This window comes from Eumetopias jubatus, unplaced genomic scaffold (assembly GCF_037043125.1).
Source record: "Eumetopias jubatus isolate StellerSeaLion01/CBP00866 unplaced genomic scaffold, mEumJub1_p1.0 scaffold_8, whole genome shotgun sequence".
NCBI classification, from domain to species: Eukaryota; Metazoa; Chordata; class Mammalia; order Carnivora; family Otariidae; genus Eumetopias; species Eumetopias jubatus.
In genome coordinates, this window is record NW_028274814.1 from 116,390,080 (window position 1) to 116,417,472 (window position 27,393).

Genomic DNA, 27,393 nt, shown 5'->3' on the forward strand with positions numbered 1-27,393 from the left:
AGCTTCAGGTAACTGCCCTCACCATAGTACGCCGACCGGGCAAATGTGTAAGTGCGCCACCCGCACCAAGAACGGAGTGTTCAGGCCTGGGATTACAGTGACTCCTGCAGCTTGCAGGGGCGGCGACCTAGCGCTGACTACAAGCAATCGCTCGGTCCCTTCGGTTACAGCGCGGCAGCGGCTCCCAGTATCGGCTGGAGAGTCACGCGAGCTTGGGGCCGAAGAGGCCACTCTGGACCTGTTTCCCCATCTGTTCAGCAGGGGTAATAGTGCTTAATTTATTGGGTGTTGGAAAAATGACATGTGATATTACACGCTAAGCATGTGGTACATAGCACTGTACTCGGTAAATGCTCAGAGAACGTGAGCTTTCGTCCTGGGTCGTGAAAGCCCAGAAAGGTGCTGTTTGGTCTCACCATGTCGTCCTATAAATCTCTACATCTCACGGTCATACCTATGAGATAGTAACTTTGTGGGGTGCCTGGGTGTCTCAGTCGGTTAAGTGTCCAACTCTTGCTTTCAGCTTAAGTCATGATGTCAGGGGGTGGGATGGAGCTCCACATTGGGCTCCATGCTCAGCAGGGAGTGTGCTTGAGGTTCTCTCTCCCTCTCCCCCTGTGCTCTTTATCTCTAAAATAAATAAAACCTTTTTAAAAAAAGTAACTTTGTAAGTGGACTTTCAGAAAAGAAAAGCTATTATGAAATGTTATTAGGCTTTAATACCTGTCAAGTTTTGACTCTCAGCATCCTCAGGCATCCCAGATTTTTGGTTAGGAGTCCATATGCTACTCAACATTAGAAAGCACTGCTTTATTTCATAGCATTATTTTTATTATTAGCTAGAACCCACTAATTAAACTTTTTCTCAATCTCTTTTTTGAGGAAATACAGACTTGGTGTTCTCCCTAGAACAACATTTGGGAATATGCTGGGCTGGACAAACATTTAATGCAATCACCTCCATTTCCTGTCTCTACATCTTCAGATTTCAATAACAACAGCTGGGCAAAAGAACAGTAGATCCTGTAAGATTTCCAGAGATTCAAATGCACTGTTTTCTAGGGCAGGGAATGGGCTGATCTATTATGGGTTTTTCTATCATCTAAGCATTCTATTTTGTTTGTAGAAGGTGGTTACTGGATGACCAGGAGAAAATTGCTCCAAACCTGGAGCTGACTGGAGGCAGAGAGCTGACCAGGCAGGATCAGAAGCAAAAGCAAGGAGAATCCTGACCCTCTCGCTAGCTATGACTGAGCTTCAGTTTCATTCATATAATGGGGATGATGGTGCTCACATCATAGGACTGGTTCAGATGAGGACAACACACAAATGAGAAACCCCACTAACCAGACTGCTTCAGCCAGAGGGGTGCTCACTCCTCTACCACCTGCTGGGTACACACCTGTCTGAGCATTGCCCTCACTCTTTCTTACTCCAGCTCGTGAAGGCTTCTGCCTTGTCCTCAGCACCCTTCTGCACTCCCCGTTTCCATGACACCGGGATACATTTCCTAGCATTCCAGGCACTGTGAAGAAACCATTCTCTTCCACCCAGGGACTGAGGAACGGGCCATACATCACACCCCAATAACGTTCTATGAAACAGAATTATAGTTTAAAACTGATCACAGTGGGGCAGTGAGGCTGGTGGGGGCGGGGATGAACAGGTGGAACACAGAACAATTTGTGTGATGCTAATGGCATGGGGGACACAAGCCATTATACACTGGCCCAATCCCAGAGAATGCACAAGAGTGAACCCTTGTATAAACCACGGACTTTGTGTGACAATGATGTGTCAGCGTAGGTTGTAGTCAGCACTTTAACAAATGTACCCTCTTGGGGGGGGTGGTGTTGATAGCAGGGAGGTTATGCAGGTGGGGGGACAGGGGTGATGGGAAATCTCTGCACCTTCTGCATCTTTTTTAAAAAAAGATTTATTTATTTCAGAGGAGGGGGGAGGGACAGAGGAAGAGAGAGAGAGAGAATCTCCAGCAGACTCCCCACTAAGCATGGAGCCCAAAGCAGGGTGTGATCTCATGACCCTGAGATTATGACCTGAGCAGAAATCAAGGGTAGGATGCTTAACCAACTGAGCCACCCAGACGCCCTGGATATCGCTGTACCTTCTGATCAAGTTTGCTATGAACCTTAAAATGTTGTAAAAAACAAAACCCAGTGAAAAATTGATTTTACACACACACACACACACACACTTCTACTGAGATGTGCTCTGACAAATATGACAATTTAAGAAATCTAACTCTTTATTTAACATCAAAGCTAACATCAAATGTTTATTTAAAAAAATAATGGCACCAGCTTTGAAGAGGGTGACAATCTACAGAGAATTTACAATTGTAGGCTGACGTGGAACTACATAGTATCTCACAAAATGGAAATTCTGCAAAAGACCTCACAATGAACATTTCTAGTTTCCATTTCAGAACTGTTAACTACTGCCTAAACATATCTTAAACACAGAGCACGTCCTGTTGAAATATTTCTCTTAGGACAAAGACAGGAGACACATTTTAAATAAATTAAAATTGCAACATATAAATTATTCCTAAAACAATCAAGGTACATTACTTTCCAGCTTCTTATAAACAGAGAATTGCACTGACTTTAGAAAAGTATAGGTTAGATCTGCTTTGTGTCTTCTGGGTTACCAAACTCGTGTTAACTGTACCTTTTAGTTTCTTAACTACTTTTGATGTAAATAGGCCAATATCATTCTTTTCGGTGATTTATCTCTTTAGACCAACTCCTTCCTTAGCACATGGGCTAAACTTTTTTTTGGAAACACCTCTCTCCAGATAAAGCTCTGAATTTTAAATAATGCCATTTGCTCTTCCCTGGCTCACTCCTCAAAATTATAGAAATACGCAAAATAGGTTGTTTAATTACACATGTTCATATTAATAAGCATCTTGAAATGCTTTTCCAAACTGATAACAACTATACTTAGATTCAACACAAACATGTTCCTCTGATGCAAAACATTTCGGTATTTAAAATCCAACCCAAAAGGACACAGATAATTAGGTGCCTGAGGGAATCCAATTCCCGTCACTGTTATCGATCCCATAATTAAACCTGATATGCTGAAGAAATAGCAAGGCAATCAACATACCTAGCAGGGCAATATTTCAATGAAAACAAGAGTGACAAAGCAGAAGGGCTGAGGTCCCATGGATGCTAATTGACAGAAAGGAATAACTAACTGCATTATGGGAGAAGGGGCGGGGAGTTTCCGAAAATCTCAGTCTATCAATAGTTCATTGTGATCACAGAAGCAAAACCACTAATGGTACATGCTAGAAACTTGGGACTGATCCTACTCTCCATACAAAACCAGCAATGGAGGACTTTGACTTACTGCTTCATTGCAGTTTGAATTTGGCGGGGGATGGGTAGGATGTTTTATTCTGGCTTCATCATACTCAAAACGTAAGCTGCAATAACCAACTTAAAGCCCACAGAAGAGTATTTTTGGGTTTTTGTTTTGTCCCCAGCAAACTATCATTATCTTGGTGATCATGAAAATAGCATGTCACAAAAAAATCCTGTGCTAGAATGCAACATCCAGTTCGCTAAGTGAGCAGGTGCCTGCCCATCTCACAACTGATTTTGTTTTCAGGTACGTACAAGATGTTTCCTACCAATGAAAGGTGGGGAAAAAGGATTCGTTGACTTAAATATAAATAAACAATTCCAGGATACGTCCTAGCTGGATCACAATTTTTTAATTGAATAAGTTATAAAATTGTATTTAATCCCCTTACACAGGAAAGAAAACACATAATGGGAGTGTTTATTCCTTAAGAAGAGAACAGTAAACTGCAGAGAGTAAAGGTCTCCTTGGAGTATATCAGCTTATTAAAAAGCTTCATGAACTTTCAACAAGACTCTAAAATAAATATGCCATGTAGGTTGAGCACATCCAAGTGAAAATAAGGTTATTTGACATCTAATAAGAATCACTGGAAATACAAATTCTGTGCAAAGAAATCATGATCAGGTGGGATGATTTAGCCCCTGGAATATTTCAGAACAGAGCCAGTTTCTAGCAGCTTCTGTTAACAGCTCCAGACTGAAGGGGGTGGCGGGTGCTGTTTTCCATTTTCTTCCCTCCTTCTCTCAGTGGGGAGCAGGCCTGGGAAGCGTCAAAGCCAAGGCTGAGTGGAGCATGGTGGCCTGTGGGTTAGACATCTCACTCACTCTCTCTAAATTAACAGCAGCAGCTACGTCCACCGCAACCCCTGGCATCTCCAAAGTGCCTTGGAAAGATTCACAGACATCGAGAGGCACCCACCAGGATCCAGCTTGACCCAAGGGAAGTTACATCCTGCCCTCGGCCAAATGGAGCCTGATGCCCACAGGTAAAGGGGAATGCTGGCCATTAAAATATAGAAGCAAAAGGAAGCACACCATTCTTTCTCTTTCTCTTCCCTGGATCTGGAACTCTTTTCTGTCCCCTGGATGTGATGGATCACAGTGTATTTACAGCCAACTTGGCAGAACAAGGGAGAGTCTGACAGCGGAAGGGGACACAGCCACGAGACGGGGGTGGGGCTGGTAAGCTCCTTCGTCCCTAAATCCGAAATCCGTACAGGCAAAGATGTCATGTAATGATGCTTACCATTTTAAAAAGCTCGAGTCTGGAATTAAGATAGTGGGCATAGTTGCATAAGTTTGTGAATTTACTAAGAACACTGAACTGTAAAGTTAAAAAAAGAAGAAGAAAGCTTGAGTTGTCTGAGTCTCACTCACACTGGACTTGTACCAAATGCTTGACTATTCCATTCTCTCAAACCATGGTACACTGTCACATGTTTTTCAGGAGGTTTCCCTAAGAGCAGCTGTTCGCAAAATATTGCACTTAATTTAAATCCAGGCAATTCGATGTTTTCTGGAAGAAAATGTACACTAACATACATCTTTACGCCTTCAGATAACAGAGCGGATGGTGGGAGGAAGGACCGAACAGCAGTTTCCATTAAAATCTTCTAGCTTCATCTTCATTAGGTACAGAGAGAAAAAGATTTAAAGGGAAGTATCATCTGAGAGAAAAAGATTTAAAGGGAAATATCATCTGGGCTGAAAGTAGTGAGCAGCATCGCCCTAAGAGGCAGAAGCTGTTAACCTTTGAAGGCTTTCACCTCAGGGGAAGAAGCGTGGCCTCGCCGTTCCTGTGGCACTTCAGGGAGATCCTAAGAGACAATGACAACCAGACACCAGGTCTAATTCATCAGATTGTGGCTGGTCTTACGGGGTTCTCCAAGGACCCCCTCAGTCTTCATCCGACTGCCACCCCCTTAGATCACACGCCCTGCCTTCCTCCTGCTTCCAGGGCCCCTACCTCAGTGGACTTTCACCTCACACAGTACAATTCTGCTGTCCTTCTTAAAGAAAAAAAAAAAAACAAAAACCCACAACATGAGCATCACTTGTTTTCACATGTGCGGTAAGCTTTACAATCCCTCCCAAGACCGGTGAATAAAGTGAATCACATCCTCACAGGGGGTTTATCACAATTAAGATTTGCTGCAAAGCAAACCTCCAGAGTGGTGCTTACGGGAGCCTACACTCATGTTCGAGCCACATTTTGACGTGGGATTTGGAAGCATTTCTGCGTGCTTGAAAGCGAGGCATTCAGGAGCCACTTAAGATAGAATCGGGCATGCGGCTCCCTGGGTGTAAGAAGGCCACAGCCTCGCTCATAGATCTTCCTGTGTGACCATTTAAAGTGCAAGAGAACATCTAAGTTGGACTTCTATGGATACACAGGTGTGCTGTCAAATTTCCACGTTATGGCGAGTCCCACACAAGGGACCACTGTGGACAAGGGGAACACATGGGACCTAGTGTCCTCTGTGGACCAGCGGAACGGGTTATGCAGGATTTACTGTACTTCCATAGGCCGCAAATGCCCACTGTGGCCAACGCCTGCATTTCGTCCCTTGCCCAAGTCCTGCCACATCCTTGCTGCTTACGGGACTCAGGCAAAATGCCACCACCAGCAACTGTGAAGCTCAATTTTGATGGAAACTTAAGGGAGACAGAGACTTAACACCCCGTTTCGTGCGGGTCATTAATTACGCCAAACGCTCGATGACCAGAGGTTTACCATGCTGGGCTAGTCAGGAGGGCAGGAAATCTGGTCTGATTAAGGCAGTGAGCAACGTGGGGCGAGCTCTGCCACAGGTCCACACTCACCGAGAACAGGAGCGGACCTGGCAGCTACCACGGCGTGAGGGGACGGAGATGTTTACAATGCACAGCCCAGGCCTGGTCGGCTCGAGTCAGCACAAGTGTTCGCTTTAAAATTTGGTAGTATGCACAGAGTTGTCTTTAACACAGAAACATGAAAGAACGTGAAGACAAGAGCCGGTGGCTTCATCTGGGTATTATGATCCTTTCTATGGCACACACGATATGGTCCCAGTTTTTACAGAATATTGCAAGAAGCGTCACAGCGAAGAAGGTGCCAAGGATGTGGAGGCGGCTCTTCATCATGGGCGAGACAAACCTGGCGACGGTAGACACGCACACGAGCACAACTGTCATGAAGGCCAGGATCACGTTGATGCACTTCCCCAGGATGACCTTGGCGTTCACGGCATCTGTCTGCAGAGCCTGCTGCTCTTGCTGGTGCAGCTCCAGCTTAGAGATGCGCGTCTGGCAGGACTCCAGGGCTTCCTGGGGGCAAGAGGGACAGCAAGGGTCAGACGCTGCTGAGACCAGGGGCAACATGTGAGCGCATGCTTAGACATGCATGAAAGCCCCCAGCTCAGGATGCTCGAGGCCAAGGCAGCTGCCAACAGCCAAGCGGACGGTGATGATGACGACGACGACGATGATGATGATGATGATGATGACGACAAACAAGGAAAATGAGAATCCCAAGGCTCATTTATTCTGTTTTCTTGACAGAATGAGCATGTGTATGCAACCATAAAATACCATCAATGGGGGCTTACAGCTAAGTGTGTTGAGTCTACTTGTATTTGAAATAAAGTACGTAAAATATTGGCATCTGTTGGTATCCTTGGGGACAAACGAGAGGAGTGGTGGGGTTCCATTTTGGGACAGCGGACGACCTCCAGCCGCACAGCAGGTGGTATCTCCAACTGCTAGTCCTTATTTCCACTGCTCAGACTGTGTGCAGCCACCTGCAGAGCCTGGAGGACGAAGGGAGACGGGATGGGGACAGGACAGACGGCGGGCAACCCTGCTCTCGTCCGCTCTTTGAATGCTGTTGCTCAGGACACCGTCCAGGGCCACACATTCTCCCTAGTTCTCATTCTTTCTAACACTTTAATTACTAAGTCACAGCTAACTCCAAATACCTCTCTGGCCCAGTTGTCTCTTGTGAGATTGACTCTACATGCCTCCTTGATATTGCATTTGAGAGAGTGAATGAGAGAGAGAGAGCATGTATGAGTTGGGGGGTGGGGGGGAGCGGAGGCAGAGGGAGAAGCAGGCCCCCCGCTGAGCAGGGAGCCCGATGCGGGGCTCGATCCCAGGACCCTGGGACCGTGACCTGAGCCGAAGGCAGATGCTTGACCGAGCCACCCAGGCGTCCCTCTCCATCTAAGCTTCTTAAAAGCACCTCAAATGCAGCATGTGCAAATGTGGCTTCGTGTCCTGCACCTTCCCCTGTGCCTGCCGTCAGCGCCGACCCCCTTCTGGTGCTCCTTTCCTCAGAAAACAGCACCTGACCCGCCCGGGTCCTCCTACCAGACACCGCTCTCCTCTGGTCACCCAAGCCCACCCATGCGCAGCCGGTATCTAACTTCAGGGCCGTTTCTCTCCCCTCAGTCTCCCTGCTCTCTCCTGCCTCACGTAACGCCAGCCCTCTGCCCCGCTCACCAGGCTCTGGCCATACAGGCTTCTTCGGGTTTGGAAAAGAATCACGTTTGGGGCCTTGGTACTGTGCCTGAAATGTCTGCCTCCCCACTCCCTCCCCTCTTCACCGGTGGATCTCCCTCCCCTTTCAGGTCCCACCTCCTCCACTGTCCTGTCCTGAGAGCAACCCTCCCGGCGCCATCAGGGGCGGTGAAGTCTCCCCCAACCGACAGTCCACAGCTGCAGGAGGACAGGGCGGCCATCAGCCAGGTGCAGGCTGCGTGCCAGGAAGGACCCTACGTCTCGGGAGAAACGGACCCAACAAGAGGCAGTACGGTGAGCCCCTCTGAGCTCTCTGGCCTACCGTCGGACTCATTTACCAAGATGTGTTTGCTCCATTACAACACAGCTGTCTTCTCAGGTTTTTAAGGAACCCTAAGAGCTGTGACACTGATTTGCTTTTCTCCTGCTGAATATACTGTGCATCGAAGATCAGAGTTCTCTGTCACTATAGTATTTCCATTACATGGGTCAGCAACAGAGAAGGCAAAACTTCCTCAGATCTTCACATCCGAAGCAGTGCTGGCTCTCTAGGATAGGCACGTGCCCCGGAAACCCTGCATTCTTTTCAACTGCTCGAGCCCAACGTGTCCTCCATTTTAGACACGCCACGGAGAAGGTGACAGACTAGACAGAAGACCAACATTTTGGCAAATTCATCCATCTTTAGTTGGGTACACAAATTACATATATAAATAGGCTGATCTAAGAATTGAATCACCTTAAAACTGCTATTCATTTTTTATCAAAAAAAAAATCCAGAAAATTTAGTGAATTGCAAGGAATTTTCGTTAGAGCCCCCACCAAGAGAGACGCGGCCCCACCATCTTTAGTACTTCCTCGGGTCCAGTGTGTCACTTACCGGGACGAGGACGGACAACAGACCGAATTACCCTTAAGCCTTTTTTAATTGGGAATTCAAGGGTGATAAAAAACAAAACTCGATTTCTTAACACAGTAAAACCCTGGTGTCCCAGGGGCAACAGGCACCCTCACCCACGCCGGCTCGTGCGCAGCGGAGCCCTGTCTGGGAGAACAAAACAGCCGAGAAAGAACGAGGAAGCTGAGCGGGCCCAACCACCAAGAGCCCCGAGGAACATGGCTTCTCCCCAGTGTAAGAATTCTCTTCTGGCTGCCTATTATCAGGCAGAGATTTAAGGACTTTCTGTGTATTATCCCATCTAATCCTCCTGACAACTTTTGAGGCAAAGCTCATTGCTATTTCCATTTTACACACTGAGGCAAAGGGAAACTGAGGCAGAGGGAGCCAGCTTGTCCAGGGTCACACCGTAAGTGCAGAGGCAGGATTCTCACTCTCTCTCTCTCTCTTTTTTTAAGATTTTATTTATTTATTTATTTATTAGAGAGCAAGCGAGAGAGAAACAGCATGAGAGGGGAGAGGGTCAGAGGGAGAAGCAGGCTCCCCGCTGAGCAGGGAGCCCGATGCGGGGCTCGATCCCAGGATGCTGGGATCATGACCTGAGCCGAAGGCAGATCTGTAACCAACTGAGCCACCCAGGTGCCCCAGGGTTCTCACTCTCTTAACAAAGACGACTGTCCAGTCACTCACACGGATGTCCTCCTTGCACTTCTGAGTTAGAGATGAAACCCGAAAAATGTTCAAATGAACTCTTCTGAATCGTGAAGCTCCCTCTGTGACGTCCCTCCCTTTATCCTACCCATGCATCCCTAAAGTAGGTTCCCTTAAAAAAGAACAGTATTAACCCAAACTTTCCCCTAAATAAGAAAACCACATATTTAGACATAATCCAGTGGCATCCCAGATATGTTCTAAAAACAGAATGTTCTAATAAAACCGACTGCACTGTTCACCTTGCAACACTTAACATTTAAATGGGTCAAACTCCTTCAACCGGTCCGTGGTGAAGGAGAGTGTCCTAACCCAGAGCAGGGGCAAAATCTCCACCACGCTCCTCAGAGGCCAGTGTCTGCCACCAGCTCGGTCGGACACTCCGGCTCCCAGAACCGTCCAAGTAGATGCCTGGGATTGGCACAGACTCACAGCCCACAACACAGAGTAGAACAGAACGTGGGCAGCTGAGACTCCAGCTCACACACTGGGGGGGAAAATCTCCCTTTATGTTTCAGTGTTCTCCCTCGCAGAGTGGAGAAAATAACCACTGCCTACAAAGGAAAGTTGTAAAAACGGAGCTGAGCGCTACGTGGAGAGTATACTTCTTTTTTAAAAAAAAAAAAAGATCAATGGGATGTAAATTTCGGCAGTCGCTATGGAAAACAGCATAGCAGTTCCTTAAAAAATTAAAAATAGAACTGCTGTACGATTCAGCAATTCCACTTTTGAGTATATACCCGAAGGAAATGGAATCAGTTCCTAGAAGAGAGATCCCCACCCCCATGTTCACTGCAGCATTACCGACAACAGTGAAGACACGGAAACAACCCAAGAGTCCATCAACAGATGAACAAAGAAATGTGGTATCCGTACACACAACACACCACGGAGTATTATGCGGCCGCGAGAAAGAAGGCAATCCTGTCGTGTGCGACAACATGGATGGACCTGGAGGGAAGGTGCTGAGTGTGATGAGTCAGACAGAGGAAGACGAACAGGCTCTGTGATCTCACTTATATGTGGAATCTAACAAAACCAAACTCACAGAAACAGATGGGTGGTTGCCGGGGGCGGGGGGGGGGGGCAGGGGAGGGGAAATGGGTGAAAGTAGCAAAAGGTACAAACTTCTAGTTATAAGACAGGTAAGTCCTGAGGATGTAATGTGCAGCATGGTGACTAGTTAACCTTTCTGTCTTGTATATTTGACAGCTGCCAGGAGAATAGGTCTTAAAAGTTCTCATCGCAAGAAAAAAATGAGTTAACTGTGTGAGGTGACGGATGTTAACGAGACTGTGGAGATCACAGTTAGTAATGCAAAGTGATACGTCAATCATAGCTCAGTAAAACTGAGAGACAAGAAAGAGACCCTCTGGTAGTAGGGGAAAAAAAAAAGCATTCCAGAAGCCCACGGTTGTTTCACTACCATGCTACCATCGTATTAATACTGAAACATGCCTTCATTTATACTGACGCAAGCCCTTCCTTCCTTCCTTCCTTCCTTCCAGATCCTACCATCCCTGCAAGTCCCACTCTCTCTGGACATTCTTTCACATTCCTTACTCAAGGACTGTTGGCAAGATCTTGGTCCAAGTCACTTAACCTCTCTGCCTTAGTCTCCACATCTGAGGAATGGGGAAAATAGTAGGAATTGCTTTAAAGCAATTGTTGTTGTAAGGAGTAGAAGGCGAGGGAAAAGGCATGTTGAGTGTTTTGCTAGCACATGGCACATGGTATGCACTCAAGTCCTGGAAATTCTTACAGCTATCAAATCTACTATTGTGCAGATGAGTAAATAGATTCAAGGCTTGCTCAGGGTTACACAGCTGGTAAATGCCAGACCTGAGACTGAAATGCAAGATTTCACCACAGAATGACCGAATGCCCCACTAGTTCCTAGCTTGTTGGCCACTGTGTGTCTGAGTCCCGTGGCTTTCACCATCTGCACCATGTCACTTGGCCCCTGCTCATGTTTTCTTGAGCTGCTTGGCAGCTGACCTAATCCTGACTCCCCCCACCCCCACTCAAGTAAGCTTCTTGAAGGCAAGGTCTGCCTCATGTTTAGAAAGTTTTAGCAGTTTTGGTGGTGGGGGTGGGGGAGCGGGAGAGGTTACAGGCAACGGTCTTGGGTAGATAATAAATATCTGTTAACCCAAAAAGGTACACAGAGAATAGCCGCTTTACTCAGTGACACTTCTGACATGAGCTAATGGGGCTAATGAGGTGGAAGATGATGGTGCCGAGAAACCATTTTGCTCCCCGTGCCAGAAATCCTTTAGGGCTCAGGGGTAATGCGTTTACAGTTTGTTAAATGAGTTAGAGGCTGGGACGAGCCCGTGTGAGCGTGTCGTGATGAGAGGAACGGTACCTGGATGTCCCGGGAGCGCTCATAGGCCTGGTAGGCCACCTTCTCCTCGATGCTGGCCAGCCCCTGCTTCAGGCCGGCGGTCTCATGCTGGTGCAGGTCTGTCAGGTCATGCAGCTGGTCTTCCAGGTGCTCGTACCTTTGCAAAGAGAGGAGCTGATTCTGAGTGTGACACTCCAAATGCCTCCTTGTTCTCAGTCCCTGGAAGACTATGTTTCCAAAAGAAACAGGTCTAGGGGCGCCTGGGTGGCTCAGTCGTTAGGCGTCTGCCTTCGGCTCGGGTCACGATCCTGGGGTCCTGGGATGGAGCCCCGCATCAGGCTCCCTGCTCGGCGGGGGGCCTGCTTCTCCCTCTCCCTCTGCCTCCGGCCCCCCATGCTGTGCTCTCTCTCTGTCAAATAAATAAATAAAATTAAAAAAAAAAAAAGACTACATCTAGCTGTGGGGAACACGCTTTTGGAGAACACTGAATTCCAGCTCTAGGAAGGACCGGTCTCTACCATCTTAACTTCTCTGTCCTCACTCCTGAGGTGACACGCACACCAAATTCGGCATTTCCACCCACATCAGACAAGCACCTTCACTGGTTGCGGTTGATGACAGAACAGACCTGACACGTTCACCAGGGTTGGTCAAGAGACAGGGCTGCCTGGCACCCCAGGGCTCCCCCGCCTCCTGCCTGCACAGAGCCTTCTGGTTCACGAGCACGGCTCTCCACACCAGAGGCCACAAGGAGAGAACCAACTTCTCGACTAGAGCCAATTCCACCATTTCCCAATGTATCCTCTAATTCTGAAAACATGTTTCAGTTCTTGGAACTTAAGTGCCGATGAAAAATTAAGCTCATTACAAATTATAAATAGCTTATCGGTTGGCATTTCCAGAAGTCCAAATCTTAAGTGACAGAAGAACAAAGATTTCCATTCCCACCTCCCATTTTCCTCACAGAAGAGGGACTGGTCTTATTATATTCAAAAACTTATAATGTTTATTTGAAAACAGGAAGCACTATTTGGGGAATGCCTTAGTCCGAAATGACTTCTACCAATGTCAGTGTTAGATGCTTATGGGGTCACCTGATAGAATCATTAAAGGGCGAGAGAGAGAAAGAGAGAGAGAGAGAGAGAGAGAGAGAGGGAAGGAGGGAGGGAGAGAGATTGAGAGATCATATGTCAATTATACCTCAGGAAAAAAAGACCAAAAAAATTTAATGCAGATTTAATGATTATTCTCAGCTAGGACTTCACAGGTATCCAATGTTGGTGTAAAAGCCTTTTAAAGATCTCTTATAGCAAGCAATACAGTCAGTGGCTAACTCCTGAAGATCACAAACATATCTATATGACAAACAAGAACAAAAACTGTCCTACATTTATGTAAATGGGTATTTGTGATGGGATAAAATTTGGATCCAAAGAGTACTGTATGCCAAACTATTCAGATGGAATTAAAGTCAATATTCTCTGGAAAACCTGTGACTCAATAATAGTTATGTGACAAAGAAACCAAAGTCAAAGATGTATGCTGAAAGTTTTAAAAAACTGTTGAATAAAACATAAGAGCTGGAAAAAAAGCCACATTTCTAAATTAATACCATGTAGGAGATATAAAATGTGTAAGTAAAATTTAAAGTTTAATCTTACAATATGTAACGGGCATTGAATATTTTTAATCTACATTTTTACAAGTTAACATATTCATTTTGTCCGAAAAAAAGAAATTAACTTTTGGGGGCACTTGGCTGGCTCGGTCAGTGGAATGTACAACTCTTGATCTCAGAGTTGTGGGTTCAAGCCTCACGCTGGTGTAGAGATAACTTAAAAAAATAAAGCTTAAAAAAAAACTTTGGGGAATCTTTATACTGGGGAAATGGTGGAAAATCACTTTTTATTAATATTTTTATTAATAACTTATAAGCACACAGAACCAGCCTACAAAATACCTTTTAAAATCAGCTAATATAATTCTCAAAATTTGAATTTACATTCTACTCTTAAGATTTCTTTTGAAGACTCTTCATTTAAGGAGAAAAGTTTAATGTGCAAAATATAGTATATAAAAAAATGTGTACTACATGAAGACCTTAAGATTGATGTAGCAAAGAAAATCGACCTTGTTGAACAACGCAGTGGTTTTTTACTTGACAGTTACGACAGGGGAAAATAAAATACAGATCTGTGAATTAGTGTAATGAAACTGCAACACAGAAGTCTACTGAATCAGGAGCTTAGCGTGCACGAGTCATAGACCACACAGTGATATTTTAAAAGACTCACACGACTTTCTCTAAAGTGTCAAACTGTAAGTCACAAGTTATAAAGCTTAGCACCATGAGGTAGGAAAAAAACTACTGATTCTTAACTTTTTTGATCCATATCCACATTCGTGGAAAATACAACCATCGGCATACCACTTTCAAGAAGGCAATCTGGCGGCAGTGAGTCACGCTTCTGAAAGAACTGCAGGAGAATAAGCTGAAATACCTGTATCTTTCCTCTTGCAGTGTCTGAGAAATAAAACCATATTCTCTCTTGAACTGCACTTTGAGCGCTTCGATGTCCTCAGCCAGCTGAGCCTGCGTGTCCTTGATCTCCCTCAGTTCCTCCAGGATCACGGTCAGCTTGCCCTGGCTGTCCAGCGCGCCGGCTCCGCTGGCCCCGAAGGACTGGTTCCCGTTACTGTCGGCGGAGCCCGACGTGCCGCTTGAACACTCGTCGTCGCTGCCGTACTTGGGTTTGTTCACGATGGTGGCGCTGCCCCCGTAGGCCCGGGGACTCCCCTCGGGCCGAAACTCCTCTAAGGAATTTTTCAAGTGCGCGATGTTGTCGGCGCTGCCGAACTTATTCCGGATCAGGTTGGCGAACTCTCTGGACTTGCTGAAGACAAACACGGGCGGAGTGAGGGACACGCCTGGCATGCCTGACTTCCCGCACTCCGGGCCATGGGGAGCAGTTCGAGACTTCGCGGAGGCATCTCTCAGAGAGTGGAGGTTGTCTTTGCAAATGTCCTTGGAGCTTCTGGAGGCTCCGTTCTGTTCGAGCTCCCTGAGCTTTCTGTGATACTGCTCTAACTTCTTCTGGAGCTGGGCGATGGAGTGAGCGGACTTCTGATTCTTCTTCTCGAAGACCTGTTTGATGCGGCCGGCCTGCTGCTTATCCGCACTGCTGACCAGTTTCAGATACTCCGCAACATTCCCATCGCGGGACGTCTGCTCAATTTTTATCTGCTCTGTCACCTTCAGGATTTTCTGTTTCAGGCTGTCTGCACTGAGTTTGACCTTGTGGAAGTCCAGGATGCCATCTGGTACGTCAAAGTTGAGGTTGGTGTCTGACCCCCCTCGGCGAATGTTCGGGGGCAGGCTTAAGGTATTCATGTCATGACGTTCTACCTGCACGAGACAGGGAAGAAGCACTTTAAGGTTGGAAGTCAAAGGCACAGTTTTTGGGGAGAGAATCTGTGCACACACAACAGACATACTTCAGGTCCCAGATTTTTAAACTGCAAGTATTGAGGGGCACCTGGGGGGCTCAGGCGGTTGAATGTCGGACTCTTGGTTTCGGCTTGGGTCATGATCTCTGGGTCATGAGATCGAGCCCCGTGCGGGCTCCGCGATCAGCAGGGAGTCTGCTTGAGATTTTCTCTCCCCCTCCCCACTCATGTGTGTGCGCTCTCTCTCTCAAGGAAATACATACATCTTTAAACCGCAAGTATTCATGAGATAAAAACTCCCTACACTATCCTCCCCCGTTGAATAGAGGGCAGTCCAACTCCATCCTGCATCCATGTATACTATCAAACTGTGAGATGCTGGGCTCCCAGGGTGTCTGATGCTTTGTCTGATTAGATGACAACTGCCAGTTGCCAGGGTAGAAAATGCATAATGGCATGAGGTTACCAATCAGTGCTAATTTCCCAAAATGCCCAGGTAACTGGGGTGTCTGCCACGCCCCATTCACTGTGAATTGCAGCACTGTGGGAAATGCACCCAATTCAGAACCCAATCATGTAACAGAAAAATGAGAAAATAGTTCCAGCAGGTACATTCATCAACACAAGAAATTATTTTCTTAATGGAATCATTAAACAGATGTGATAGGAGATTAATTTTACTGAGTAATACAACTGTATTTAGATGTGGAAACGAACAACCTCGAACCATGACTGAAGTGATTTAAAAACAAGAACAAGTGGTAATACCAAGCGAAGTGACTTTCTCCCTGAAGGGCCACCTGGGGAAGAAGTGCAAAGTATCACTGAGCACCGTGGCGAGGAGCGTAACTAGTTTGCGCTCCGAAAGGGAAAGGCAAAGGTAGTCTGGGTGCCAGGTACTATGGATGTTTGTATGTGTCATCTTGTTCAATCCTCACTACCATGCCAGATAGAGACTACATTAAACCCATGTACATACAAATTGAGATGGCAAGAGGCAGGATTTGAACCCAAGTCACCCTAACTGGATTCTCTTTCTACATCAGGACACCCTACCAAGATGTCCCCAAGGACTAAAGACAAGCTTTTGTAGGGTCTGAATGCAATCTCTAAACAAAGGTTCGTAACATGTCAACCAAAGCAACTTACTTGTCAAGTTAACTGCCCTTTGATTAAAATAATGCCTTGACACAGAGTCTCAATGGAGACCAAACGGGAGACAATATTCAGCACAAGTTATCTTGTGTTTTAGGGAAGAGTAGGCAGAAACAGCAAAACATAAATAAGATACTAACACATCTCCCCTGCCCAAGTGACCCAGACTTGAATGCATTCATTTCCAACAATGAAGTATTAACACTTTGTCCCACAAAAAATCCTACCCAGTGCTTGTTCCCAGAAGAAGGAGCCCAATGGCGTAGTGGGACACAATCCCAGGTTGGTGAGTCAGTCCTCCTACCCAATTCACAAAAGTTTGTTAACATTATTTCTTGGCCCCTCTCCTCCAGCACACAATTTTGCTACAAATAAGAAACACTGGGTGTTTTTATCTGGCAGAAGAGCATCATGTAGGAAAGGCTGGAAGGCAATAAATACCAAATCACTTGTAAGACTAGAAAAAAGGATAAAAAAATTGTGACGTCACCTGGTCAAGATGGAAGGATGGGTGTAGGGAATAAAGAAAGTATAGGATCATCATCTTCAAGTCCCAGAGAGATGACCACGGGGAGCTCAAGGAAACTAGGTACCTATGGCTCGCTAGTGAACCCAAACAGGAATGGGTTCAAATACAGTAACACAGAATGCACAAAATCTAGAAAATGACTATTTGAGGCAGACAGGGCAATCTGTAGTAACTATACAATCAAGAAGCTACAAAATTTGATTTCAGTGGAGATATTCACTGATCTGATTATGCTATTCTACTTCTCAGAAACTTTCTTTGGCTCCCCAAAGCCTCCCAAATTAAATAATACAACCCGGCCACTATAAGGCCTCGCTTACCTGTCAGGCCTCACCTGGCACCTAATGGATCATCTTAAGTGAATCATACAACCCAAAGTTCCCAGAATGTATGTGAATTATCTATGGATTTTCTCATATGAAGGGTCCCATCTACCACCCATCCACTTCTGCTCATCAAAATCTCACATATTCTGGAAGATCCTCTTAAAAATCCCACTTATGCCATGAAGCTGTTCCTAGTCCATCAGAAAGCTGCCTATTCTTTCTGTGATCTTCCATATTGCTTTTGTGGCACCACCTGAAGCATCCTTTTATCTCTCGTCCGTGGATTCGACCTCCCACAGAGTACAGGCTCCTTCAGGTGAGAGATGTGTCATACTATACCCAGTCTGTAGTGTTAGCTCTGTCCCTATTCACACGAGGCTGTCAATAATGTTTGCTGAACTCAAATGACATCATTCTTTAGTCTAGGAGAGTCACATTGAAATCACTTAAGATATATTTTAATAGAATCAAGAAAATGACCTTGGACAGAACGTATGGACCTGATAATTTCAGGCAGAGCTGTTTTCCCAATAGCTGGGTAATAAGTTCTATATCATTTCAGACTGGTTCAACTAAATGGAGATTTTTCTGAGGATCAGTGTGCAACAAGGTAACACAAATACAAATAAAGACTTTTAAACTTTGAAGTATAATTTAAACACAGAAAAGAACACATTTAAGAAGAATAAAGCTCAATGAACTTTCACAAACTGGATATACTGTATAACCAGGACCCAGTAAAACAAAACAAACAAAAACAAAGGGGCGCCTGGGTGGCTCAGTCAGTCAAGCCTCTGGCTCTTGATTTCAGCTCAGGTCGTGATCTCAGGGTTGTGAGATCAAGCCCCGAGTTAGGCTCTGTGCTGGGCATGGAGCCTGCTTAAGATTCTCTCAACCCGTCTCCCTCCCTCCCTCTCTAAAAAACAGACAAAAAAACCCAATAAAACAAAACTGAAGCTCCCCGTACCCCCTTCAATCATAAGTACCTCACCCCCATCTCCGGGGGTAACCACGAGCCTCACTTCTAACAGCATGCCTTAGTTTTGACGAGTTATCACTCATTCTTCTTGTCTTTTTTGCTCCACTTTGTCCGTGAGAGTTCTAAGACCTTGTTTTTACTGGAGCTCAAAGATCAGATTAAGTTATTTTAAGAAAAACCACCCAAACCTGCTTGGTACTGAGAAGTCCACCATGTTGGAAGATGCAGAGGCTTTTACACCTTACCTTCCCAAAGGCAGCAATAAATCACCACCTGTTCCTCCTTTAATCCTCGACCCCACCACAGGGGCCATCCAGCACTGGCGACCCGATGGGTCAGGACAGCCTCGAACACTCAGGAATGTTTCCGCACAGAGAGTTGCCTGACTTTTGACTCACTTTAAACTTATAACAATGCTTGGCATGTCCTCGAGAGTCCAGGTTGGGGAAAGTGACAGCATTCAAAGCTCAAATCAATCAATCTTACTGCTCGTCAGCAAATCTCAGTTAAAAATGTTTGATGAGGGTAGAAGGTTGAAACTATTGTTGGGCCACACCTTTTTATAGCCTTTTATAGCCCTAGCTCTGCAGGGTAATTAAGAGCCAGCTGTACACATCACTACTAGTTGCCCATATGTTCCCTAAACTCGGAGGGAAATTTCCTCTATGAGCTGGGGAGAAGGCTGTGGGCGTCCTCCGTCCTCCATTTAATCTGGAGCCAGCCCTGTGGGTACCTGCACGCAGTACAGCCATTTCAGGGCAGGACCCACGGAGGACAAATCTTCCTGGCTGACCGGCATCAACGTGCACATGAACTGTGTGCAACAGAAGATGCACGTTCCAGTTTGGGCACTGACAGCAATTGGTTATGTGTTCTTAGCTAAATCAGGTCACTTCTGTAGGCTTCAATTTCCTCATCTATAAGGAGTTCAAGCCAGAGCACTCAGAGCTAACACTGGAAAATTCCATGAAATTTAATCCAAGCTATCTTTACTGTGACACGTTATCATGAAATAGTCAAGACCCTGGGCTCTGGAGACAAGAGTTTGGTTTCGGTCTTGATGCCACTCTTATGAGCTGTGTGACTTTGGAAAAATGACCTCGCCTTTCTGTGTCTCAGTTTCCTCTTCTGTCAAATAGAGATAGTCCTTCTTCAAAGAGTTGTGAGGAATAAAGGAGACAAGGCACATGAAGTACTTAAAGAGTTCCTGGCACAGAGGATGATTTCAAAAAATGGTTTGCTATTGTTGTCATTCTAATCTCGTTTAAAAATGTACCTGTGTGTAAAAATGGAAAGGAAAACAAGCTCCACACAATGGTTATCTTTGCACAGTGGGGTTAAGGGGAGTCATTCTTCTTATTATGTTTCCGTATTTTCCAACTCAAAAAAGATAATAAACACAAATTACCATTTTGGCAGAAGAGATGCTATTTTTAAAAAATGACTGCTAGCCCCTTTCAGTACACTTGGAATTACCCGGTTATTCTCAGTGTATGAGAAAGGCAGACCACCAGCATCCTAGTGAAAAGCCATTCCTAATAACATTTTCCTTCCGGCAGCAGAAACATTTCCCCTGTCACCTCAATGTTCTGGAACAAAGGCTACAGAAAAGCCTAAGCCCTGGACTAATGTCAAAAACGGACACTGAGTCATCTCTGCAACAATGCAAGCTTCCAACACAGCGTTAAGTGAGCTCACCTTGCTCACCGGGAAGCCAGGCCCAGCTCAGTCGCTGACAGTACAGGGCTGCTCGAACACTGTGCAGGCTTCCAAAGAGGGCTCTCTCCATGACGTTGCACGTTTAACCCCTAAAAGCTCCCGAGGAAAATGAACGAAAGGGAAGGATAGCCTGGGCCAAGGCACACCACACAAAACCCCACCCAAGAGAACTGGGAAAGGGAAAGCGAAGAATGGGGCGGCGGGGGGGGCGGGCATGGTGGATGCCTGGAGGGCACGGGCTGAGGCTCTGGGACTCACAGAGGGGCCAGAACATGCGGACACACGGAGAGGTCAGAACTAGGGAGAGAGAACAGCCGAGGCCCGAGACGATGAACCTCTGGCATTAAGGAAAGCTGCTCGAGCTCATCAGTCGTACAATGAAAGAGTCAGGTCCTTCAAACCGGCTGTCATTTCCCAAGCAACAGGTACTTCCCAGCACACAGGAGGGTGCTTGCAAGGCCCCCAAAGGAGCTGCAAGTATCCAAAGGCGCTCACAAGTCCTTGTGGCCAGGTGTCCAAGCCAACACAGCTGACATTCTGTCCTCTCACTCATTTTGGCCAAAATCTAACTTCAAGTCCAGAGGCAGGGCTGTTCCTGTGGCTTGCCAGTCATAATGTGCTAGGCTTCGCTGTGGCAATAATGCCAAAATCTCAGTGGCTTAAAAAAAAAAAAAAAAAGAAAGAAAGGAAAAAAAGAAAAAGTTCCTTTCTTGCTCATACTAACAAGATGGCTGGCAATCAGCCGAAGGCCCGGGGCTATGAGGGAGCATGCCATGTTGCCGGTGGCCGTGGCCGGGCAGGGAACTCGGCGAATCATTCACTGGGGCCTAAAGACTCCCACCAGAAGAGACACCTGTGGTTTCCCCTGTTCACTGCACTGGGCTTAGCTGATCTCAAGGGATATACACAACAGGGGAAGTAAAATCCTACCACATGCCCAGGACAAAAATGTCATGTTAGGGACATGCGTGGCATCTCATTTGTTAAAAATTCTGAGATAGGTTCTACTGTTATTACTATTTTACAAATGAGAAAACCAGGCCCAGAGAAGTTGCCTAGTGGCACACAACTAGTAAAAGTGGTAGAGTGAGGACTGAAACCCAGGCAGTCTGTCTCTAGAGTCTACCTGCCTAACAATGACTGAGTATTTGTGGGATGAGTCACATATTGTGCTACATAGTTTTTTTAGTATTCACATATCCTTCATGCTAACCCTATCTGATGAGAAAAGCAAGGCTTATAAGGAATATATCTGTGGGACGCCTGGGTGGCTCAGTCAGTTAAGCGGCTGCCTTCAGCTCAGGTCACAATCCCAGGGTTCTGGGATTGAGCCCCGCATCGGGCTCTCTGCTCGGCAGGAAGCCCGCTTCTCCCTCTCCCTCTGCCTACCCCTCTGCCTACTTGTGCTCTCTCTGTCTCTGTCAAATAAATAAATCTTAAAAAAAAAAAGAATATATGTTTCTTGATATCCTCCATAGATAATAAATAGCTTAGCTGGGGCTTAACTCCAATATATGAAACATGCAAGATGTAAAACCTAAGCTCAGCTGCCAACTATGTGAGAACCCATTCCACAGCATCCCTTCCACGGGTACCCGGACTTGTGGGAACACTGCGTTTGGTTTAGAGCACTCTGTCAGCACACTCTCCCTCCCACAGGCTAGCCTTGAAATCATCCCCCATGCCACTGCCCACCTGCAGCCCTGGGCTGCTGGCTGCAACCACACCAATCTCAGGTTGGGTACAGCCTGTCCAGCCATTCTCCTTCGTCTGTACTGCAAAATAGGCACAGTGGGTTAGGCAGAGTAATTCTGAGGATTAAAAAAAAAAAAAGCTTACTGCTTTTCTCGAAATCATGGGCAAGCATTTACAGTCACTAAGACAAGAAAGAGAATGAGAGAAACAAGGCAAAAACCAGAGAAGTGAGATAAGAGACCCATGGAGAAGAGGCAAGCCGCATCTAAGGGCCTAACAAATGAGGGGTTCAGTTCTGGATGCACATGGGGAAAGGCACTCAGGAGATAAGCCATGGCTCTGCCTGCAGAGAAGAGAAGACCACCCTTCCACAGGCTGGGTGATATGGCAGCGAGAACAAGGTGCTGCCCAGCATGGCCCTTTAGGGGATACGTTTCTTATGTTCTACCAAAAAATGTGAGGTTTGTATCACTTTGCTGCTAGTAATACACGACACGACTAAGCCATCTTCCCTCCTGCTACTCTGTGGTAACTGGACATGCGCTTGCAAAATATTGCGTCACCCAAGAAACATGAAACCCAGGGAAGCCAAGCAAATCTCTGGACGCTAGCACCCAACACCTCGTTTTCTTGCTAAATGAGCTAATCTGCACTGGAAACCTAAGTCTGAAGGCCTGCTGAGCATCCTTATCATGACACAATGAATACATTCATGTGGATACCTATACAGAATATTCAATGCCTATAGTTTAGAAGAATGCCCCTTTCCCTCCCACTACCTGCTAGAAATGAAAAACAGGAAAGCTCTCCATATAGTACCCAAAAGGATATTTTATCGGTAAAGTGTCTCCATAAAATGATTCTTCTAATTAGTTTAGACAAAGAACAGTTCTTTCTTCTGTAGTTCAACTCTGACAAGAGTACACCATGAACTTCTTTCAAGTGTGTGTCAGTAAAACCTTCCCAGAAAAGGACTGAACTTCTTTAAAGTCCACGGCGTCCAGGACAGGAACTGAGACACTAGTTTTACCATGCAGGTTTTCTTTTCTCCTGCCTCTTCCTCTCTTAGCATCACTGACAAAAGAAACTCGACAGCATCACAAGTTCTAGTTCTTGCCTGCAGGTGACATTCACCTCATTACTCTGGGATTAAGGATCATTAGGAACAGGGGCTTTGCTGGCCCAATCCTTTATCCAGACACTGCAAATTAACAGACGAAAGGCGATTAGACAAAGTGTTTAAGGCTCTCAAAAACAAATTCTTCAAGCATCTTCAAGCACTTACAAACACCCAATACTGTAATTAGAAATAATTAGCTTCTCATTAAGCCTCTACCAGGCAGCAGTGATAACCTACTTTGAGTTACATGCGCTAGAAAATGTCGATGTCTTCAAAATAGCTTATAACTCACACTTTTGATTGATACAAACTCATCCCTTACAAAATGAGTCCGACCTGGTAAAGATTTCCTGAATGCCTCTGTATAATCTACAGAAGAATTCAATGAAAGGGGGGAAAAGGCTGGATGGGGAAGGCTAGGGTAACGAAAATCAAGCAACGTATGCCGAATACCAACTGCAGGTAAATGAGAGCCATGGTCTGCTGGGGCAGACCATACAGGCACGTGAAGCAACACCAAAAGGGGGCTATTTCCAGGAGAAAGGAGTTTCTGGGCATCACCTGTACCTCAAAGAGAGGCAAGTTTGGGAAAGGGAAGTGAGCCCCTACCACCTGCCCCACACCCCTACAGGCCAGGCAGTAAGAACGCAGCCTTCTAGAAGGAAGGGCTCACAGTTCCTTCTGGTGGGGAGATGTGGGATGGTGCGTTCTAAAGAAGGGGAAGCAGGAAACCCCAATTTTAGGACTAAATGCAGAATAAACATCACTGTGGCTTTTAATTCCTATACTTAGAAGAAACTGAGGGGTGTGAGAACCCCTGGGCCCTGACCTGACACTTCCGGGGGGCGGGCTGGAATCCTCCCCGCCAGGGAGCTACTCCCCACCAGTTTCCGGCAGTGTGTGTCAGTAAAACCTGCGCGGGAAGAGGTCTGAACGCTTGCCTTGAGGGCTGGGGGAGAGGTGGAAATAACTACATGGTACTCCAGAACCACCCCAGGAATCGAGGCAGGAGAGGCAGCTCTGAAGGAGAAGAAAATGATGGGTCTGCAAGCCCTTAGCTGGGGAGCAGGAAGAAGGGCATTTACTCACTGCTTCCCTCATCCCCAAAAGGCGGGGGGGGGGGGGGTTCTTGGGAAGAACGTGTGCTTAACCTCAGCTTCTCAACGATAACCCTGAAGCCAGCACTGCCCTTCAGTCTTCAGCATCTCCTATCCAAACGAGGTCTCGGAGGACTTCTTAGCGCCCTCTCAGACACACATGACAATGACTAACTTCACATGAGGGGGACTGACCTGCCACAGAAGTTAGACTTTCAGCACTGGGAGAATCCTTGCAGATGTCACTTGGCCTAATGCCCGTTTTAAAAAACAGCAGCTTAACTATGTACCCAAGTGACTTTCATTTCAATCCACATTCCTTTCATCAGAGGTACCTTACCCAGAAAATGTACTTGTCCCTACAAGGGAAAGTAACTTGTCCACTAAAGTACAGCTTCTTAGATAAATACATAAAGTGAATATAACAGTCAACACGCTAGGGGTGTCTGTCAGATAACAGTCATCAAGTTTCCCTTTGTGCCTTGGGTGCCAGGAAGTTAGAACCAAATGAGTAACTGTGAGACCTGATTAGCCTTCCCCTCTTTTTTTAAAAATTTTTTTATTTTTGGACATTATTGCTACTCTATTTCCCAAGTGCCTTATCATAACCTCTTAGGAGAAAGAAGTAGGTGGACCATACCCTAGTTGCTAGGTATGTCATCCTGCCTGGAGCTGAGCGCTATACTCTCACTCCCATATGTAATAGGGGGAATGTGGTCAAACATACCCAGCTCATAAATTGGAACAGCTACTTCTGTCCCCCATTGCCAGGGCACCCAGAGAAAGCCACACTAGAGGTCACAGCTTGGCTTGTGTCCTTCAAAAAGTTGTTTAATAAGACTGAGCCAGGAAACAGAAATTGATACTCAGGCCCCAAAGTACATTCCCAAAGCAAACCTAAGCCTCATCATTAAGTTATTCTCTGCAGGTCAGGGTTTAATTTGTTTTGGGTACCATAAAAAAAATTGCATACGTACTAGATAATCTGTAGTATAGAATTTTGTTATAAATAGATCAGAACACAACTAGCCATCAGATAGGGCTTAGAAATAATATACTTAACTTTGAAGTAGAAAAAAAACCTGATCCTTAATAGTTTCTTTCCCTTTTGCAATATGGAACTTATTTCCTTTATGCAATTTTATTTTTTCTAATGTAAGCCAGGAGTATTATCACCAAATAGCAATGAGAAATAAAAATCTCCCTTTCGTTCTACCAAAATCATAAACAGCATCATATTCAAGGAGAAAAATGTTTGTGTCCATGAAAAGCACATTCAATCAACATTCTAGTATTTATTTTTTGTATGGAAGTTGTGTTAGGCTTCAAATGAGGCCAAGCAATATAAAAACTCTCATTGCCTTGGGCCGAATAAAACATTTTTTTTTAAAAGATAAACCAGATCATGTCCTGTGTTCCTTCTGAAAACATTTAAAATTCCCCAGACAAGGGATGCCTGCCTGGCTCAGTCAGTAGAGCACGTGACTCTTGATCTCAGGGTCATGAGTTCAAGCTCCACATTGGGTATGAAGCCTAAAAAAAAAAAAAAGTAATAAAAAAAATTCCCTAAAGAGTGAAATCCTTAGCAAAGAATTTAGAACTCTCTTGATCAGAGCCCTATCTTAGCCATATTCCAGGAGACTCGTCCATAATGATATTTTGAGCACATGTATGCACAAGGCACCAGAGTAAGGTTGGAGCTTTATATACATTCATTTAATGCCCACAGCTCCACGAAGCAGGTGTCAATAGCTGTACGTTACAGATTTGGAATGGGGAGGCATCAAGTAAGTTGTGATTATAGCTACTAAGGAACGAGAACTTGTACCCAAGTCTAAGCTTTTAGCCTTTATCTTATTCCATTACTCCAATAAGCCCCTGAATGCTTCATGTACTTTCCTATTTCAGTGTGTTAACTGCCTGTTAGTTCTTCACCCCTAGCACGGCCTCACCCGCCTCCACCCTGATTTACCTTTCAAGGACCAGTTCAAACACTGCCTCTTCCACAAAGCTACCCCCACTCCCATGCTCAGCTAGAATTGATCGCTTCCTTTTTGCTCTCTACAAAATTTGCTTTTACCCCTTTAACAGTGCTTATTCTGCTAAGTATTTAATATGTAGAACATTTGGCCCCCCACTCTATTGCAGCCTTGAAGGGACGCAATGTCTAATAAGCCACCTGTGTCCTGCCCCACATTCCTTCCTCAACAGGACCTTAGTCTCCGTTGCTCAGTCAGTGGTAGACAAACAGCCAACTGGAGCAGGCCGCTGTCCCGCAGGTTCACAATCTCTCAGCTGCTAGCGATGAGATCAAGGAGAGCCTGCAGCTGAGTTTATCCAGGATTATCTTCCAGACAGACTGGATTGCAGGCAGTTAATAGCTCTTGATTCATGCAAAAGATCAAATATTCAAAAACTGACGTGTTGCATGGCTTTCTGTTGTTCCAAACAGAATACAACAGGTGACCAATTAACAAATGACATATTGGGGCACCCGGGTGGTTCAGTCGTTAAGCGGCTGCCTTCGGCTCAGGTCATATTCCCAGGGCCCTGGGATCGAGTCCCACATCAGGCTCCCTGCTCATCAGGAAGCCTGCTTCTCTCTCTCCCACTCCCTCTGCTTGTGTTCCCTCTCTCACTGTCTCTCTCTGTCAAATAAATAAATAAAATCTTTAAAAAAATGACAAATATTAAGATCCACAATGTACAGAATACGCAGGTGTACTATTCCCTTCCTCCCTGACATTTTCCCTGCAGTCACCATCATAACTGTTAATGAGAATCCACGTGCTTGCTCCCTCTAACACACCAATCCATTATTTGTGATGGCATAAGGAGGCATGCAGTCTTTTACTGCATTAAATGAAAAACTTGAAACAGTAAGAGATCTACTGCCCCAGCAACAGTAACGAGTGTAGTTCTCTGTCCCTTAGGAAATCATAATAGAAGGTGAACACAAAAATAAAGGAGTCCTTTTATACTCCAAAATCTAAGAAGGCAATGATTTCTTTTAAAGGACAAAAGCAGGCCTCAAGAATGGTCCAAGAAAGGACAGGATCTTGGCAAAATAGTACAAATTAATTTCAAAAAGAGAAGCTACCAGTTAAAGACTTTAAGCGTCATATAATTTTCTACATGCTTCACATACATTATTTAGTTTTCCTTTCAAGAATATGAGATTAGAATAATTACTCCTACTTTACAGATGGAAAAAGCAAGTGGCTTGTCTGAAGTCAGAAAGTCAGTAAGTGGCAGAGCAGTGATTCCAGCAGGCTCCAGGGTCTGCGCTGACGTCCCACCTTCCACCGAGAGCCTGCTGAGATATGCCAGACCCTTTACTAGACACAAACATGTTTCCCACACCCTGACAAGCCCTCACATTTAGTTTACTTAAATCGCTGTGTATCCTTTCAATATTGCACAGTGAAAAATAGGTATGGGAGAGAAACCAGAAAAGCAAATACTAACAAACAGC

The 27,393-nt window shown here is 45.5% G+C and overlaps 1 protein-coding gene across 4 annotated transcripts in view; it reads right to left on the reverse strand.

Annotated features, from left to right (window-relative positions):
- Positions 1-27,393, reverse strand: part of TMCC3 (transmembrane and coiled-coil domain family 3) — a 276,456-nt gene that overhangs the window by 10,930 nt on the left and 238,133 nt on the right. For 2 of the 4 annotated variants that reach the window (XM_028105449.2, XM_028105448.2), the window contains exons 2-4: positions 14,353-15,257; positions 11,873-12,008; positions 2,243-6,704 (exon numbers count right to left, since the gene is read on the reverse strand). In XM_028105449.2, coding sequence (XP_027961250.1) covers positions 6,402-6,704; positions 11,873-12,008; positions 14,353-15,257 — 1,344 coding nt within the window. In that variant the 3' untranslated portion in view covers positions 2,243-6,401. Of the gene's footprint in view, positions 1-2,242; positions 6,705-11,872; positions 12,009-14,352; positions 15,258-27,393 lie in introns of those variants that run through there. The other 2 variants (XR_003609629.2, XM_028105450.2) reach the window with 2 other exon arrangements.